Source organism: Grampus griseus (genome assembly GCF_964374135.1).
Source record: "Grampus griseus genome assembly, chromosome: 4".
Lineage (NCBI taxonomy): Eukaryota > Metazoa > Chordata > Mammalia > Artiodactyla > Delphinidae > Grampus > Grampus griseus.
Window position 1 is genome coordinate 130,230,927 of NC_138997.1, and position 21,064 is coordinate 130,251,990.

At 34.9% G+C, this 21,064-nt stretch overlaps 1 protein-coding gene across 1 annotated transcript in view; it reads right to left on the bottom strand.

The window, feature by feature from the left end:
- The window catches only part of MFSD8 (major facilitator superfamily domain containing 8), a 41,851-nt gene that overhangs the window by 9,997 nt on the left and 10,790 nt on the right, over positions 1 to 21,064 (bottom strand). Inside the window, exons 3-8 of the mRNA XM_082653027.1 lie at positions 18,049 to 18,092; positions 12,515 to 12,755; positions 11,579 to 11,692; positions 9,117 to 9,261; positions 8,342 to 8,397; positions 4,754 to 4,862 (exon numbers count right to left, since the gene is read on the bottom strand). Of these exons, the coding sequence (XP_082509153.1) occupies positions 4,754 to 4,862; positions 8,342 to 8,397; positions 9,117 to 9,261; positions 11,579 to 11,692; positions 12,515 to 12,755; positions 18,049 to 18,092 (709 nt within the window). The remainder of the gene's footprint in view (positions 1 to 4,753; positions 4,863 to 8,341; positions 8,398 to 9,116; positions 9,262 to 11,578; positions 11,693 to 12,514; positions 12,756 to 18,048; positions 18,093 to 21,064) is intronic.

Here is a 21,064-nt window from a genome sequence, read left to right on the forward strand (position 1 = left end):
CTGGGAAGATCCCACATATTGCTAAGCAACTAAGCCCGTGACCCACAACTACTGAGCCTGCACTCTAAAGCCCGCAAGCCACAACTACTGAGCCCGCATGCCACAACTACTGAGGCCCGTGTGCCTAGAGCCCGTGCTCCACAACAAGAGAAGCCACTGCAATGAGAAGCCCACACACCACAATGAAGAATAGCCCTCGCTCGCCACAACTAGAGAAAGCCCACGCGCAGCAACAAAGACCCAACACAGCCAAAAATAAATTAATTAATTAAAATAATAAAAAAAGAAGAGACCCACTTCAGACCTAGGGACACATACAGACTGAAAGTGAGGAGATAGAAAAAGATGTGCCATGCAAATGGAAATCAAAAGAAAGCTGGAGCAGCAATACTCATATCAAATAAAATAGACTTTAAAATAAAGACTGTTAAAAGAGATAAGGAAGGACACTACATAATGATCAATGGATCAATCCAAGAAGAGGATATAACAATTAAAAATATTTATGCACCCAGCATAGGAGCACCTCAATACATAAGGCAAATGCTAACAGCCATAAAAGGGGAAATCGACAGTAACACAATAATAGTGGGGGACTTTAACACCCCACTTACACCAATAGACAGATCATCCAGACAGAAAATAAATAAGGAAATACAAGCTTTAAATGACCAACAAACCAGATAGATTTAATTGATATTTATAGGACAGTCCACCCGAAAGCGGCAGAATACACTTTCTTCTCAAGTGCACATGGAACATTCTCCAGGATAGATCACATCTTGGATCACAAATCAAGCCTCGGGAAATTTAAGAAAACTGAAATCATATCAAGCATCTTTTCCAACCACAACGCTATGTGATTAGAAATCAATTACAGGAAAAAAACACAAACACATGGAGGGTAAACAATACACTACTAAATGACCAAGAGATCACTGAAGAAATCAAAGAGGAAATTTTAAAAAATACATAGAAACAAATGACAATGAAAACATGACAACCCAAAACTCATGGGATGCAGCAAATGCAGTTCTAAGAGGGAAGTTTATAGTAATTCAATCTCAACTCAGGGAACAAGAAAAATCTCAAATACACAATCTAAACTTACACCTAAAGCAACTAGAGAAAGAAGAACAAAAAACACCAAAGTTAGTAGAAAGAAAGAAATCATAAAGATCAGAATAGAAATAAATGAAATAGAAATGAAGAAAACAATAGCAAAGATCAATAAAACTAAAAGTTGGTTCTTTGAGAACAGAAACAAAATTGATAAACCTTTAGCCGGACTCAGCAAGAAAAAAGGGAGAGTATTCAAATCAGTAACATTAGAAATGAAAAAGGAGAAATTACAACTGACACCGCAGAAATACAATGGCTCAGAAGAGACTACTTCAAGCAACTATATGCCAATAAAATGGACAACCTGGAAGAAATGGACAAATTCATAGAAAGGTACAACATTCCAAGACTGATTCAAGAAGAATTAAAAAATATAAACAGATGAATCACAAGTAATGAAATTCAAACTGTAATTATAAAGCTTGCAGCAAATAAAAGTCCAGAACCAGATGGCTTCACAGGCAAATTCTATCAAACATTTAGAGAAGAGCTAACACCTATCCTTCTCAAACTCTTCCAAAATATTGCAGAGGAAGGAACACTCCCAAACTCGTTCTACAAGGCCACAATCACCCTGATACTGAAACCAGACAAAGATAACACCAAAAAAGGAAATTACAGACCAATATCACTGATGAACATAGATGCAAAAATCCTAAACAAAATTCTAGCAAACAGAAACCAACAACACATTAAAAGGATCACACACCATGATCAAGTGGGATTTATCCCAGGGATGCAAGGATTCTTCAATATATGAAATCAATCAATGTGATACACCATATTAACAAATTAAAGAATAAAAACCATATGATCATATCTCAATAGATGCAGAAAAAGCTTTTGATGAAATTCAACACCCATTTATGATAAAAACTCTCCAGAAAGTGGGCATAGAGGGAACCTACCTCAACATAATAAAGGCCATATATGACAAACCCACAGCAAACATCATTCTCAATGGTGAAAAACAAAGCATTTCCTCTAAGATCAGGAACAAGACAAGGATGTCCACTCTCACCACTAATATTCATCATAGTTTTGGAAGTCCTAGCCATGGCAATCAGAGAACAAAAAGAAATAAAAGCAATACAAATTGGAAAAGAAGTAAAACTGTCACCGTTCGCAGATGGCATGATACTATACATAGGTAATCCTAAAGATTCCACCAGAAAACTACTAGAGCTAATCAATGAATTTTGTAAAGTTGCAGGATAAAAATTAAAGCAGAGAAATCTCTTACATTCCTATACACTAAGAACGAAAAATCAGAAAGAGAAATTAAGGAAACAATCTCATTTACCATTGCAACAAAAAAGAATAAGATACCGAGGAATCAACCTACCTAAGGAGGCAAAAGACCTGTACTCAGAAAACTATAAAACACTGATGAAAGAAATCAAAGATGACACAACAGATGGAGAGATATACCATGTTCTTGGATGTGAAGAATCAACCCTGTAAAAATGACTATACTACCCAAAGCAATCTACAGATTCAACACATTCCCTATCAAATTACCAATGGCATTTTTCACAGAATTAGAACAAAAAATTTTACAATTTATATGGAAACATAAAAGACCCCGAATAGCCAAAGCAATCTTGAGAAAGAAAAATGGAGCTGGAGGAATCAGGCTCCCTGACTTCAGATTATACTACAAAGCTACAGTAATCAAGACAGTACGGTACTGGCACAAAAACAGAAAAATAGATCAATGGAACAGGATAGAAAGTCCAGAGATAAACCCACACACCTATGGTCACCTAATCTATGACAAATGAGGCAAGAATATACAAGGGTGAAAAGACAGTCTCTTCAATAAGTTGTGCTGGGTAAACGGGATCTCTACAAGTAAAAGAACAAAATTAGAACATTCTCTGACACTATATACAAAAATAAACTCAAAATGGATTAAAAACCTAAATATAAGACCAGACACTATAAAATTCTTAGAGGAAAACATAGAACACTCTCTGACATAAATCACAGCAATATCTTTTTGGATCCACCTCCTAGGGTAATGAAAATAAAAACAAAAATAAACAAGTGAGACCTAATTAAATTTAAAAGGTTTTGCACAGCAAAGGAAACCATAAACAAAATGAAAAGACAACCCACGGAATGGGAGAAAATATTTGCAAACAAAGTGACGACCAACAAGGGATTAGTCTCCAAAATATACAAACAGCTCATGCAGCTCAATATCAAAAAAAAAAAAAATCAAAAAATGGGAAGAATATCTAAATAGACATTTCTCCAAAGAAGACATACAGATGGCCAAGAGGCACTTGAAAAGATGCTCAACATTACTAATCATTAGAGAAATGCATATCAAAACTACAATGAGGTATCACCTCACACTGGTCAGAATGGCCATCATCAAAAAATCTACAAACAATAAATGCTGGAGAGGGTGTGGAGAAAAGGGAACCCTCTTGCACTGTTGGTGGGAATGTAAATTGATACAGCCACTATGGAGAACAGTATGGACGTTCATTAAAAAACTAAAAATAGAGCTACCATATGACACTGCAGTCCCACTCCTGGGCATATATCTGGAGAAAACCATAATTCAAAGAGACACATGTACCCCAGTGTTCACTGCAGCACTATTTACAATAGGCAGGACATGGAAACAACCTAAATGTCCATCAACAGATGAAAGGATAAAGAAGATGTGGTACATATATACAATGGAATATTACTCAGCCATAAAAAATTGGGTCATTTGTACAGATGTGGTTGGACCCAGAGTATGTCATACAGAGTAAAGTAAGTCAGAAACGTAAAAACAAATATAGTATATTAACGCAGATATGTGGAATCTAGAAAAATGGTACAGATGAACGTATCTTCAGGGCAGGAATTGAGACGCAGATGTAGAGAACGGATATGTGGACACGGTGGGGAAGGGGAGGGTGGGATGAATTGGGAGATTAGGATTGACATATATATGCTACCATGTGTAAAACAGACAGCTAGTGGAACCTGCTGTATATAGCACAGGGAGCTCAGCTCAATGCTCTGTGATGATCTAGGTGGGTGGGATCATGGGGGAAGTGGGAGGGACGCCCCAAAGGGAGGGGATGTATGCATACATACAGCTGATTCACTTCGTTGTACAGCAAAAACTAACACAATACTGTAAAGCAACTATACTCCAACTAAAAAACAAAAAAAGCCATATGATAACTAATGGTCAACAAAGCCTACACAAGGCAGAGATTCTGCAATATACTAAGTTTTTTCAGGATCAGGGCTTAAACAGAGTTAAAATTTCTAGACTGAACCCAACATACATATGTAGGGAGCTATATAGCTTAAAGTAAATTAAATTAATACACAAAGTTTTATAAGCGTATTTATTATAAAACTCAGAAGAAAGGGAGAAAGACTAGTGAAACAGACTCCCTTATAAGGAAGGAAGATAAGGCAGTAAGATTACAGGCAGAGAATTAACTACATTCAAGTTAAAGGCAAAAACTTTATATATGCTTTTTACATCATGATAAGAAAAATATGCCTTACATAAGGATTTTGAGAACATCTATATTCCTGATTAACATTGCATTAAGAAATACAGGTTATTTACACAATCAGATTTAGATGAAAACAGAAAATAACTTACGTTTCAAAAAGGGCAAAGATAAACAGAATCACAAAAAACAGAACATTGGTGGCCACAACAGCAACTTGATCAATATTTCCTTGGGGGACCTGAACTTCATCTGTACTTGCTGTAGTAAACAGAAGAAAAATTATATTACCTACACAACTAATTTTTCTTATGACACTAAAACAGTGTAAAATTATATGTAGCAAATTCAATGACTAAACATTTAAAATCATTTTTTTAGGCTTTCAAAGCAATTTAAAAATTAACAATTTACATAACAGAAATAACTTTTAAATGGCATTTAAAATTAAAGTGAATTTTCTTCCCAGGACATACACTTCAATTTTGTTACCTAAAGGAAATACTCAGATTTTCTATTCGGTGTCTCTCAATCAAAAACAGAAATGTATGTCCATAGAATTCTATAAAATGATCTCATGCTAAATACTAAATTTGCTTTAAATTTCAGTTGCAGATTTTTTTCTACCTTACCTAAATTTTAAAGTTACACGGATTTCATGAAGACCTCAAATAGTTTATTAAATAAGTTCTCAGTTCTATGATTCACCTCAATGGATATATATTTTGAATTTCAACAGTACGTAGAATTACTATTAGTAAATATCCTTATTTTTTAACCACAATTTTTTTTAAGTTCTTACGTTATCATTTATATGTTTTGCAAAGAACTACCAAGATTTGATGGTGGTTTTATAAATTAGGAAGGCAAATGAGTTAAGATGTTCACTTATCTTGAACTATATAGTTAAGTAACACACTCAATATAAGCTATATCTGATGTAATTGAGAAATGTGAAGCCATATATATTGATACATGTATGTATACACATCCATCATGCTACTTTATAATTTACCCACTTATTCAGAGTAAACCAGGTAAGTAATACAAGAATGTATTTATGTTATCTTTAAGTGTATGTGTGGCAGAAGTGGGGGCAGGGGGTGATTTTCCTAAGACACATAAATTTCTATAATTTTTTCGTAATAGTGCCTGACTTTATATCTCAGGATTCCTGAGGAGGAGTTCTTCCTCCAATAATAAGTGAGATTTGAAAATAGTCTGCTATACTTGGGGGCAATTAAGCACCTTGGACACTTGACATAGGGTTATGACCTCCCTTTCACACAAAGAAAAGCAGTCACACCTTTGTCCAGTTCCTTTTCTGGGGTAGACTTTGGTCCCTGTGGGCCTCAAATTATTTTGGATAGACCTCCCTGATTCTCAATCACCATCTAGAAGCCAGTCTTTACTCCTTTGAATCAAATATCAACATTGCCCCAAGTTAGACTGGAGTTTACTTTTCTGCAGCCTCCAACCAGTGCTAGCTTTAGTGGGGAGACTCAGAAATGTTGCATCCTAAACTGTGGGAACTGACTAGGTATCCTAATTATAAGAATTTTAAGAAAACACTGCATATTGATTAAAAAACTGTAATTGGAAATTAAATCCTATCCCATGATAACATCTTTAATAATAGGAACAACTTGATGTTTTATCTAAACATTTATTAAAATTTAAAAACGATCTTTGTTTTATAAAAATTATTTTGAAGGACCTAGAAATCTTATGAAAGAAAATAGATCTCTCCTTTTTAAACTCCGATTTGTGCTTTAGAGCTGTGTTGTCCAATAGAACTCTGACGTGATGGAAATGTTCCTTCTCTCTACTGTCCAGTACAGCTGGCTGTTAGTCACATATACCCATTAACTAAGCACTTGACATGTAGCTAGTGTGGGAGTTCCCTGGAGGTCCAGTGGCTAGGACTCGGCGCTTTCACTGATGTGGCCCGGGTTCAATCCCTGGTTAGGGAACTAAGATCCTGCAAGCCATGCCACAGAGCCAAAAAAAAAAAAAAAAAAAAAGAAATGTAGCTAGTGAGATAGTGAGAATGAGGAATTCCTTAAATGTAATTAAGTTTAAACAGCCAAATATGACTAGTGGCTACCACATTTGACAATGTACCTGTATGTCTTTGCTACTCAAAGTGTGGTTCATAGACCAGCAGCATCAGTTCCCATAGGAGCTTGTTATAAATGTAGATTCTTCCTCTCCAGGCCTACTGAAACAGACTCTGCATTTTAACAAGGTTCCCAGGTGTTTTCTAAGCATATTAAAGTCAATAAAGCAAGGATCTATATGGTTATCCCCTTCAACTTATGAAAGATTTCTTGTGCATCTTCCCTTTCTCAGCCCCTCAACCTCAACCTCTTTAACTTGCTCATTCTCTTTACCTTTAAAGAGGTAGAGAGATAGGTCCTTTAAGTTAGCATCCTATCTTACACCTTTTCAAAACAGTAGCTTAAACCCACTGCCGGCACTTCCTCACCACTCATTGTTTCTTTTTTTCTTTCTTTTTATTTTGAAAACTTTCAAACACATCCTTATCCATCTATGTCCTCGATTCAACAATATTTTGCCACACTTGATTCATCTACCCCTTCCTTTCCTCCTTTCTCTCACTCTCTCTTTGTTGCTGTAGTGTTTTTCACTAGATGATTCCCAAATTTCTATCTCTAGCTTTGATCTCTACTGCCAGAATTACAGATGCCTCTGGAATTTTTTAGTTGTTCTAGGGTAGCATTATATTTGGTTTGAACCAAATTGAAATCACCTTATCTTTTCAGTCAGTGTCCCTTCTTAAATTCTCCTTCTCTCATTCTTTCAATTATCTAGAATCAAAACCCAGCAGACATCTTCAACAACCCCCTCCATTCCTTAATATTCCCTATCCAACCTGTCAGAATCTTTTTTTTTTTCTTCAAAAGCTCATATCTCATCCCTTCTCCATTCTCAGTTACTGCTGTAGTTCAGGCCTTTACATATCTGGATTAGCCTCACTTGCAATCTATCGTCATACTTCTCCTTTGTTCAAAATTTGCTATAGCTCCTCACCACTCTGCTCTCCACCCGACTACTTTTATCTTCCACCAGTTTTGTTGTAAAAATTAAATAAAATGTCTATCAAAGAACTTGGTAAAATTAACAGGGTCTTTTCCAAAACTTTATAAACTCCTTGAGGACAAGGACTAAATTGCATTCTTTTGCATGGGGGGACAATCCTCAAGGAGGACATAACTAAGAGTACTTAAATAATGGTTTATTTAGTAAAATATACCTACTTATCAGACTGGGTACCTATTTATAAGTCAGAGAAAGATATGAAGGATGAAAATGGGTATTTGTAGAGTATACCAAAAGAATAAAAATACAAAAGAGAAACCATACTTATTCCCATGATTAAGTGAATAAAGAAATACTTGAAACAGAAATATACATTTGGTAGCAATAATACTGAAATCATTCCAAAGATCTCAAGGATTTTAGGATATTGGCTTTTTGAAAACAAGATGAAGTGATTTTTAGCAATGGTCTTAACCTTACCAATTGTGCACACCAAGTCACTGACATAGGCATGCCTTTAAAAAAAATCAACTTAGCTAACTTTCAACTTTGAAGATCTTCCCCAGTTACCCATTGTACTGTCCTCAGAGACAAAATTCAAGTGAATATCAAAGAGACAGAATCATTAGGAACACTTTGTAATATTATAGTAATTTAGTCAAACAGGTCAATAGTACCTTCTTCAAAATTAATATTTTTACACTGTCGTCCTGAGTCATCCACACGATGTTCTCTTAAAAGAAAAACATAAATATTGTATCCATGAAAGGCTTAGTATAATAGATAATAATTTAAATTTATTACTAGCTTTCTATTTTTTCACATTCTGGTATAGTTTCTTTTACTGTCTTCTGAGTAATGAAATTATTATGATATATAACCGATAAAATTTTTAAAATACAAGTTACAATTATTATTATATTATCATATAAAATGAAAAAACCCTCAATTCATCCAAAAGCACACATGAGCTGCCTTAATCAGTATTTGAAGTTTTCCAATGATTTTTAACATGAGTTATAAACATTTTGGACTCTTGGATAAAACACTCCAAAGAAATATAAAGTAACAAAACTTCTGCAGTTTTATAAAATTTTTTCTAATATATAAAAGATAAGAGATACACATTATGAGTAACTTTTGTATCTAAGGTTGAACCTAATCATTAATCTACTTAAAATGTTGCTTTCATGCCATTTCCCCTACTTAGAATCTATCATTAGTAGACCAAGACCAAACCTTGAATCTTTAAAGACCTTATAATCTGTTCTTATTCATCATCTATTATTTTAGTTGTCAGTACCACATGCGTTAGCTGATAAGAAAATATGAACACAACTAAACATCAAAAACCAAATAAAGACATCATAGAAATAATAATTCTCCAACAATGATAATGCTTATTTAATTTCACAATCTACAAGAGTAGTTTTATCATTTCTATCTAATTACCTTAATACAGTAAGAATCAGAATAATATTTAAAATTCCCAGGAAGGCGCCAAGTAAAACTGGTGCTGTGTACATGTTTATCTGCAGCTTAATGGTATCCCATGTCACGCCCTTTTCTCCAATGAGTGCGAAACAAGTCTGAAAAACTTATTAAAATAAAATGTATACAGATTAATTATTATATGGGAGGCACAGGCTAAAATAAATGTGAGAAATATTTACCATAGAATTGGAAGTAATATATGGAATCATCCATCTGCATCAGACATCTCAGCAGGGGCAAGAAAATTGGTTCTTGGTGGGGAGAGGCAAAACATTTACTCTTTTTCTGTATAAAGCACAGATATGCATACAGTACATAAAATACATACAATATAGGTCTGTGGTATTAAAATTTCATGGGATGGAGTGATTAGGAAAGAAATGTCTAAAAAGCCTCCTTAGGGAGACAATAACATAAAAAATGGGTGAGAAGCACTGATGTACAGGCATTCACAAGGGATTATACCTAACATAACTTGTCAGTATTTTCTTTTTTTAAAATACATCTCTGTATGAAATTTAAGTTATACAATTTCTTCCATAAGTAAATTATTAAAGTTTAATCAATTTCATTATAAGAAACTGTCACTTTTTTTTTTTTTTTTTTGCGGTACGCGGGCCTCTTACTGTTGTGGCCTCTCCCGTTGCGGAGCACAGGCTCCAGACACGCAGGCTCAGCAGCCATGGCTCACGGGCCCAGCCGCTCCGCGGCATGTGGGATCTTCCCAGACGGGGGCACGAACCCGTGTCCCCTGCATTGGCAGGCGGACTCTCAACCACTGCGCCACCAGGGAAGCCCGAAACTGTCACATTTTAACTCAATATTTTAAAATATTACTGTGTATATGGTACTTAAATTATATATATTTAATACCACTTTCAATTTGGATCTGTGGCAAAAATCAGATTGGGTAAGTATTGGTTTGCTCTCCTGATTTAGATTCTATATCTCGTTCTGCCAGGACTTTACAATGTAACCTTAGAGTGAGGATTAAGTAAAATACTGCACCTAAAGCACTTAGAACAGCATCTAGCATATGGTTAGCACTCAATGTTTGTGCTTATTGATGTGGTTATTATTGGAAAAGTCATCTAATCTTTTCAGGCCTACATTTACTCATCTTTAATATAAAATGTTTTAGTGATAATCTTTTTTTAAAAACTTTATTTACTTATTTACTTATTTTTGGTTGCGTTGGGTCTTCATTGCTGCCAGCGGGCTTTCTCTAATTGAGGCGAGTGTGGGCTTCTCATTGCGGTGGCTTCTCTTGTTGAGGAGCACGGGCTCCAGGGGCGCAGGCTTCAGTAGTTGTAGCACACGGGCTTAGTTGCTCTGCAGCATGTGGGATCTTCCCAGACCAGGGCTCAAACCCGTGTCCCCTGCATTGGCAGGCAGATTCTTAACCACTGCACCACCAGGGAAGCCCCGTGAATAATCTTTAAAATAGATGGCCAAAATATTTACTGAGAACCTAAGCCTATACCAGGTACTGTGCTAGAAACTGAGGGTAGAGTGGTAAGCTTAACAAGACCCAGACTATGCCCTCATGCATATAGTAAAGCAATAGGTTCAATTGTTCTAGATTTCTGCTTATATTTTATTCCAGAACACTGAACTAAAATACCAGATTCTGGTGAATGATGAATTAGGCTTTCTTCTGTTGAAGCAAAGTAATGGAAACTGGAGGTTGGGGTGTTAATGATGAAGTATACTGAGCTGGATTCAAATTGATTCTATTTATAACTGCAATATTAAAAGCATGGGCCAATTATATGGCTTTTCAAAGTTATGCTAGGCATAAAAAATTAATTTCTCTACTCATTTAGCAGAAAATTAATTGGCCTTAGGGAAATATTAAATCTCATTAATATATTTTTATATTCATTAAACTATGAAAGCTTGGAAAGAAGAAGAGACTAGTAAATCTTTTTTAAACTCTTTCATTTTCTTCAACCTTAGAAAAGTCTTAAAGGTATGGGCAAAAAGGGGAAAAAAACTCCTATAACTTTTCTCAAATCCTTCAATTAAAAGAATTTTGTTTCTCATAAACAGGAAAAAAAAAAGCAAACTCTTGCTGAGATGTCAAGCTAAATGATTATCTGACAGAATGTATACTTTGGAATCAGACAGTGAGGTTTGAATCTCATATTTCCCATTTAATATCAGGGTGACCCTGGATAAGTTACTTAGATTCTCTATGCCTTGGTGTCCTAATCTGTACAGTGGGACTAATAACATTTAATTTAGGGAACATGAGTTAACACATATAAAGAGCCTAGCCTCACTGCTAGATCAAAAAATATCAGTTTCCCTCCCTTTGCCTTCAGCTATGAGGTTTTATACTTGAATTGCATCTAACATTTGAACCTCAAAAGGTTTCCCAATTCAAATCCAAGTAATGATAAGTGAAGAACACCTACCTGGACCTAGAATAAAACCTAATGCTTGACATGCACTTGTGTTTGCCATGGAACTTGTTCTTTCCTGAAGAGAGGTAGCACCAGCAATATATGATCTAATAACAGCTACATTTCCTAAGAAAAGACACAATAATACAAAGTAAAAGAAAATATTCTCCAGTTTATAAAAATTCGACTTCATTTGGCTCTATACAGAAGAAGAAATATTAACCTACAACATAGTTACTGCTTCCTCTTTATGATTATACAAGGCATGTATAGTGAACAAATGTATCAATTAATGGAAAATATTACTTTTAGTATTGTGAAAACACAGTTAAAGATGTGAATGAATGAGTGAAAAAATGGCATACAGGAAACTTAAACTTTTTTCATCATTAAATACCAAGAAAGCATTGAGTGAATGGAGTCCTACTAATTGCTACATTGTTTTAAAAGAAATATGCTACACACTCTGCATGTTTATAAAAATAATCCTAAAAATTTGAGTCAAAAAAATTTGCTGAGCATTTATGTTGAAGAGACTCTGCTAGGGGCTAGAGAATATTTTCAAAAGTCATAGATTGTCTCTAATTACACTAACTTTACTAGCTAGTTGGTGATAAGGGATGAAAACAGTGCAAAACAGTATATAAGCAAATGCCAGAGACATGTTGGAGAAGCAGTAGTGTAGCCTAAGAAAGCTTCATGGAAGAGGTGGAACTTGAACTGAATCTTGAAGGATGAAGAATCATGGGAACAGAAGAGAGAAACTATAGGTAATGGGAACATCATGAGCAAAGGCAAAATGATAGGAAAGATATTTGCAATGAGACATCTGTATGTTGAATGTCGTATAGGAGATTGAGAAGAGGTGACCCTAGATGAGAGAAGGCCATAAATGTCAGGATGAATGTGAGTCCAACACAACCAAAAATATACATGCATGCATATTACCTGCTCCAAATCCCACCAATCCACGAGCAACCAACATGTAGTATTTATTATGAGAAGCTGGAACCTGGACATATGCATAGAGGCAGTTGGCTGCCACCGAAATGAAAATGGAAACAGTAAGAGGCTCTTTTCTTGGTCGATAGTTAGACCACAAACCAAATATAGGTGAAGCTACCATTTGGCCAAGGCTAAAAGAAGCAATAACCCAGCCCAAAAAACTTGCATCGGCAGTCTGATCAATCTGCAGAAAAAAGTACAATGCTTTAAGAATTGTTATCCGAGAAAAGTAAAGTTAAAAATCCAAATACATTTTTTCTGACCATGTAACATTTCTTATTAAAAAAATAAAAACAATAATTCTAACACATAAGTTTTATAACACCATTACTTACAGTAAGGTATTCAAACTTCTGACATTACAATTAAATGTGTTAACAATTCACTATACACAAGGAAAAATGTTTAGGAAACTTCATATTTTAGAACAATTATAGAAATTCTGTCATAAAAATCTTGTTAAAAAAATCACATTATATACCTAACAATAACATCATAAAAATAATATGCCATTCTTTAATTCTTGTAAAGTAAATACAATTATTTACCTTATGCTACTCTATAAACTAAACAACCATTAGCACTGTGAATCTATTTTTTTTAACTGGGCACAATAATCAAATGCTTAAAGACAATAATAAAATTTCTCTCATTAAACCTACTACTAATTCTTCCTTTCAGCATAGACAATCCAGGATTCTACCAAAGAGGATTTATATATCATTAATACTGAGGTTAAAACCAAATGATTACAACTCAGAAAATACTTTCAGAAAACAGAAAATTTTAGCTTACAAAAGGGACTATGGAATAAATCAACAGATGGGGTTTTTAAAAATATGGTAGGTTATATAATAATTTGGAAAAATAAGAGCCATTAAATTTTAGGACATAAGTTTAAACATATATAGGTTAAGTGGTAGAACAACTTAATAAGGAAAACCATGGCCTTTTCTCTTCCAAAGATATTTTTAAAAAGCTTAAAATGAAGTTATTTAGGTACATTTCTGTTTGTGTGGCATGAGAAATAAGAGTGAATAAGTATAATGACTTCATGTCATATAAATTTAAAAATTAATTTTCAAAAAAGCAATGAAAACAATTTTAATATTAAATATCTAGTGGTTTGAAAGCAAAAGGATAAAAGTGTCTTCTCAGGATATCAATTGATCATAATAGTCAAGTGTCCATTTCATGGACAGAAGTGAGCTGACTCTTGAAGATGGCTCTAACAATTTTAACAATATTTGCTATTTTTATTGGATACTATTCTTTACAATGACTGGAAAACTGGAATCTGCTAGAATTCTGCTAGAATTGTAACAGGAAAGTAAAATGGTTTGGAAGATACAGGTTCTATACTACAACAGAAGGTATCAGTTCAGTAATTGAACTGTTATCTGTGCTCCTGTGTGTTTCTCTCTCTCTTATAGTAATAACAGCATGTTGTTTCCAATCCTCTGGCCATCTCTTACTCCGTGGCCCAGACTGCCCCTTCTGGTGACCAGTTTCTGTAGGCCTTCCAAACTCAGCTCAGATATAACTGCTTTTGGGAAGTCTTCCAGGATCTCTTTAGTCTGGATCAGCAACATCTCCCTAACCCCCATGTCTGTCTGTCTGTGTCAGTCTGTGTGTATGTCCCTCTCTCCCCCAGCCCCCACTCCTTCTGTCTCTCTCTGCCTCTCTGCCTCTCTCCCTCTCCCTCTAGCTCCCTCTCCCCTGTGAACACGCACACACACTCACACATCAAGCTCTTAAGACTTTTACCCACTCATATTGTATGGTAATTATCTGTAAACTTGCTTGGTTTTGCACACTTCAGTGAAAGTTAGATGCATCTCTTCTCTTAAAAAAAAGCCCACAGTGCGTAGTACTGAATTTCAAAACATTCTTCTCTAAACATGTTAATAATATTGACAAAGTCAAAGTTCTAGAACTCGTAATGCTTCGCTACGGGAGCTGAGATGTGTTCCAAGCCTCCTCAACTATTTACTTACAGATTATTGCTTATTCATCCAATTAACTGTCACTAAGGCCTTCTCTGTGACAAAACCTGTGCGAGGCTATATGAATACAAATTGAATAAACACAGTTCTTGCCATCAAGGAGTTTCCAAACCAGGTTCTACTTAACTGATTCTGAAAAATCCTACATTTTTGAGTAGCTGAGGAAAAAAACCAGCATGCTTTAATTCTTTATCTGTCAAATGGGGGTAACTTCACAGAGTTGTTATGAGAATTATTTAAGCCAAGACATGTATAGTGCCTAGGGTCATGTCTGCCTATAGTATGCACTAAATGAATGTTACCTATACATAAAAAATTAATATTTCTTGGTATTTTGTTTTTACTGATATGTCAGTTTTATTATTATATTTTATTGTAACATGCATGAGTAGTCCCACTATGTCCCTGGGCCTACAGATAACCTATCATTCCAATTCAAAATCTGGGTTTAAGAATATGAGTTTTCCTGGAAATCAATCACAACTCTGGGCAACACAGGCTACGGAATCACTGGGCTGATAGCTGTCTATCAGCCAGGGTCAGAAGCACAAGTCAGCGATTCACAGCAGTGCCAAATTCCTTTCGGACAGATAACTTACTGTTTGGGGGTTTTAGAGGGGTGGTTGGGCCTAGCTTTTTATCTTTCTCACAGATGACTTTTAAGCTAAGTAATATTTGGTAACACATTATCGTAAAAGAGATAGTAGCCTTCAATTAAAAATGAAAATTTTGATAAACAGCAGTGACCTACTGTATAGCACAGGGAACTATATTCAGTAGCTTGTAAAAACCTATAATGGAAACGAATCAGAAAAAGAATGTGTGTGTGTGTGTGTGTGTGTGTGTGTGCATAATTGAATCACTTTGCTATACACCTGAAACATTGTAAATCAACTATACTTCAATAAAATAAATAAACAAATAACATTTTAAAAAAAGAATGAAAAATCTTAAGACAGTAGGTAACATAGCACTGTAGAGTCAGATTTTGGTTTCGGATAGGCTTGATTCTACCATTTTCTAGCTGTGTGATCTTGGGCAAGCTACCTAACTTCTCTAGTCTGAGTTTCTTTATCTGTTAAACAGGAGTGATAATGACCACCTCACAGAGTTGTTATGAAGATTAAAAGATGATTTAGATGAAAGATTTAGTATTGTGCCTGGCACACAATGAGCTATAATATTATTATGAAATAACTTGAGAAAATTAACTCACAAGGTTTTTGGTGAAAATGTTATGCTTGTATTGCCAAAGAACTACTGATATGTTCATGTGCTCTCAATAAATTTACCTTTGAAGAGATTACAAATATCTGGAGAAAGGAGTGTACCTTTTCAAAATTCAACTTATTATGCTGAGTAGACCTAATTTTGTAAATACCTTTCTTTTGAGAATTCTGAGGTTAAACAAACTAGATACAGGGACCATAGAAATCAAGAGTTTTTATACATGGAAATACATATTTTAGCACAGAAGATATTGCTCCAGAATTGTTAAATATTCTGTTCCAATTCTAATAATTCTGCCAGTATGGAAAGAATTTTTAGTGTCATGAGTAATGACTTCATGTAAAATAAATTTTTAATTAGTTTAAATTAATTTTCAAAATGGCAGTGAAAATGTGGCACTAAATCACTAAAAAGTAAAATGTGTATTTTTTTCCTATATTTCTTTTAAAAGATAGCATAAGAAAATAGGATTTTTAAGTTAAAAATTATAAAAACTGGGCTTCCCTGGTGGCGCAGTGGTTGAGAGTCTGCCTGCCGATGCGGGGGACACGAGTTCATGCCCCGGTCCGGGAAGATCCCACATGCCGCGGAGCAGCTGGGCCCATGAGCCATGGCCACTGAGCCTGTGCGTCCGGAGCCTGTGCTCCGCAACGGGAGAGGCCACAACGGTGAGAGGCCCGCGTACCGCAAAAAAAAAAAAAAGAAAAAAAAATTATAAAAACTAAAAAATCTATAATGAAATATAAGATATCAATAAATTTCTTATATAATAGGTATAATTTTTAAACGCTGTTACAACACTCAATGATAAGTATTAATGATAAAGGGATATGGAAGCACATAGGAAAACCTTCTAATGCAAACTGGGGTGAGGGACAGTAAGAAAAGGCTTTTCAGAGGAGGTGACATTGGATCAAAGCCTTGAAGAATTAATAAAAAATAGTGGAGAAGAAGGGGAGGAAGGGAATGGCAGAGGAAAGGAGAGATGGAGGGAAGGAAAGCACTCCAGAAAAAAAAGGAGGAAAAAGTGTAAAGATCTGAGGACCTTAGGTTCATCCAAGTACATGATATAATAAATTACTGTCTATAGATCTAATATTGGCCAAGGCTCAGGATCTAGGCTGAAACACACACACACACACACACACACACACACACACACACACACTCTCTCTCTCTCTCTCTCTCTCTCTCTCTCTCTCACTCTCTCTCTCTCTCTTTCTCTCTGTCTCTTTCTCTCTCTCCTCTGGAGAAAACCAAAATATAAGGGGCAAGTTGATAAAGAAAAATACACAAAATAATTTAAGAATAAAGAGTTAAGAGTAATGTCATGGAAGCTAAGAGAGAGTTTCAAGAAGCAAAGAGAGGACAACAATGTCAAACACTACCCAAATGTCACCTAAAGTAAGGACTGAAAAGTATCTACTATTTGGTGAGCGATTAAGTCCTTGGAGACCTCATCAAGAGCAGTTGCAGGGTAGCAGAGGAGTTAATCAGATTGTAGCAGGTTAAGGAGTGAAGAGGAGTTAGGAAGCACAGAGGAACTCCTTCAAGAACCTTAACTGAAATATTATTATAGATTAATTATGTCTCTACCTTAAATACTGATTTTTAATAAATTCATTACTGGAATTTTAAGACAGAACTGACAGTTATATGTCAAATATATTTTTTAAAAAGGTAGAATTGACAGGACTTGATCATCAACTGATGATCAACTGATGTTAGAGTACCCACCAAACTTGCATCTTCTTGTCACTCCCTCCTTCCCATGTAGTAACCACAGCATCAAAACACATGTATTGTCTATTCTTTTCACAATGTCACCTGACAACCCAAATTATTCTATCAGAAAGCAACAAGTTATTCCATAGCAATATCATTTATACATTATAGGAATTCAGACTATGTCTAGCTTAGTTTCCTTTTTATTAGGGAAGGGGTACGGATGGGATGGGAAAGTGGCTAATAAGTAGGTGACCATACATCTACATTTGCCTGCGATTGTCTGGATATAATCCTATTTTCCTGCTAAAGCACTCTTTTCACTTCAAGAGTGCTCTGGTTTGCACAATCAAGCATACAGTCACCTTACTTATAAGCCTCTTTTGAAGAATTATTATCTCAAGTTATTTTAGTAAAGATTAACTCTGAATACCAAAGAGATTCTCTAGAAAACTCTTAACTACATAAGAGTTATTACTACTACAGCTACATAAGAGATGAATAAAGTGCACAAACCTTTTGGAGATATGGCCATATTGACATTAACACAATAGAAAATCCTGTGAAGAGGCAAATTCTGTTATTTATACTTATAATAATTTCATCACTATAGATACAAATTTTTGAACTATAGCATGGATTTTAATACATCATTATGAATTTACAAATTTATAACCACAAATGTCTAATTTATTAAGCAATGGAGTTTTATTTATCAGAAGGAAAATAAATATTAAAGGCTGGAAAACATATATATAATTATAGTCCCTCACCACAATTAACATAATAAAAGCAGAGGACCTATTTCTCCTCATTCACGTGTCTTTACTGTAAATGAAAATTACTGGAACTTCCCTGGTGGCAGAGTGTTTAAGAATCTGCCTGCCAATGCAGGGGACACGGGTTTGCGTCCTGGTCTGGAAGGATCCCACATGCTGTGGAGCAACTAAGCCCGTGCGCCACAACTACTGAGCCTGCGCTCTAGAGTCCACGAGCCACAACTACTGAAACCTGTGCACCTAGAGCCCATGCTCTGCAGCAAGAGAAGCCACCGCAATGAGAAGCCCGCGCACTGCAACGAAGAGTAGCCCCTGCTCACCGCAACTAGAGAAAACCCATGCACAGAAACGAAGAACCAACGCAGCCAAAAATAAATAAATTTATTTTTAAAAAAAAAAGAAAAGAAAATTACTGAGAGTTTTGTTAAGTTTTTATAGCAGAAATGAATGGAGGTAAGGCTACTTTGTTATAGAGGAATTGCTAGACTTCTAATCTGTGTTGTTTGGGAGAGATAATTCACTGTAGGGAGGACTAAGAAGAAGGAAAATTATCTTTAAAGGGGGCAGTGGCTATAAAGAACCAGAATTTCTCAAGATGGGCATACCTTAAAAGAAAATTATCTCTGCTAGCTTTTATTGCTTGAGAACTGTAATGATAAACTCCAATGTTATTTGTCGATTTTAAATATTAGGTACATCCAATCACAATTCTATCAAGGCTATTTTTTAAAAAAACAGCTCTATTAAGATATAATTCACAATGAATTCACCCATTTAAAGTGTACAATTCAATGGTTCTTAGCGTGCCAGATATGTGCAACCATGACTACAGTCAATTTTAGAATATTTTAGTCACCTCAAAAAGAAACCCTGGACCCTTTAGCTATACTCTTCTATCCTCTATCATTTCCCCAACAGCCCTAAGCAACCACTAATCTACTTTCTGTCTCTATAGATTTTCCTATTCTGGACTTTCATATGAATAGAACCACACAATACGTGGTCTTTTGTGTCTGGCTTCTTTCTTTGCATAATGCTTTCAAGGTTCATCTATGTTGTTGCAGTATCAGTACTACATTCCTTTTTAAAAGTCTGTTTTAAAAAATAATTTAATTATTAGTTTCATCTTAGTGTATTTTGAATTAACACATTGACTTGATGAAAAGAATCAACTAATGTTTGAAAATAAGACTACTATCTCACAATCAAGAAACTTGTAAACAGGTAAAATGTTTCACATGCCAATTAAAATCTAAAGTTAAAAAATTTTTTGCTGTTAAATTTGAAATTATTACTTATATTTTAGATAAATGAGTATAAAAATTAGAAATGCTTTAAATAAAAAAACAATCTGTTGCAGAGATTGTTACCTACACAACATTCATTTGCCCCCTTCCTCCTCTCCGATAGAATCCTGGTTGTATTGAGGTATCCATCACTCCTCCACAAAGCCACAGGCTTTAGAGGACACTGTGTCCACTCCAAATTCCAGAGGGTACATCCTGATTAGATCTCACTATCCCAGCTGATGATGGGTTTAGAAATTAACAGGTAACCCAATTCTGACCAGTGAGAAATAAGGGGAGGTCTACTTTGGGACCTCCAAGAAAGGACTCCTTGTCTCTTTGGAGGTTTAAAAAATAAGTCCCTTTCAATCAATAAAAATTACTGTGGAAGGATGTGACACGTGGAACTGCTGCTGCATCCCTCCTATAGCCTAAGAATGAAGGCAATATGCAGAAGAGAGCAAAACCAAAAAACTTATTCAGAAGCAGAGCCAGTGAACTTCACCTGGAGTTGTCCCACTATGGATATCTTACAAGAAAATACAAATTACTGTTCAAGCCAATTTGAATCAACATTTTTTCCTGATATTTGTGGAAAGCATAATAATGGATATACAATCCAAAAAACTGTTGAAAATATCCTTTATTTTGTACTTTTCTTTAGTTTTAGCTTTATTTAAAGTCTATTTTTGCTCAATGTTGAATCATAAAGAAGACTGGCAAGAGAGAGAGAACAAGAGGGTGACCTGGGATAAATGGAAAGGATATGGAAAACAACTTAGTCAAATGACCTTCACTAAATCCATCTCAGGAAAGAAACCGTTTGTAAAATTATTGCCTATGGACTTAGAGTCCACGATTGGAAAAAAAATTGATTCCCTAAAACATTCCTTTATAAACTATCACAGTATTGAGAATTCCTATATATTTTCATTCCTTACCATTTTTAACATAATTACAGTTCTTAATATTAAAAATTTTTTTCCTCATAAAGGTTAACTTTTTCAGTAAATATATTTTCAGAAATAATGTTAATAGGTTAAAATAATCAAGCTATACAGATTAATATTCTTGGACTTTACTATTGGTATGTGTCAATATAAAAGTTAAATGAGGTTCACAGGCAACAAAAGTAAAAAGCAAATACATTAAACTACATCAAAATTTAAAACTTCTGTGAATAAAAGGGCACAATCAGCAGAGTGAATAAGAGTCACGGAATGGTTGAAAATATTTGCAAATCATATATCTGATCAGGGATTAATATTCAGAATATATAAAGAACTCCTACAACTCAACAACAAAAAACAACCTTATTTAAAAAATGGGCAAAGGACTTGAACAGACATTTCTTCAAAGAAAATATACAAATGGTCAATATGCATGTGAAAAGATGCCTAACGTGAGTAAGGAGAGTAAGTAAGTGAGTAAGGAGATACAAACCAAAGTCACGATAAGCTACTACCC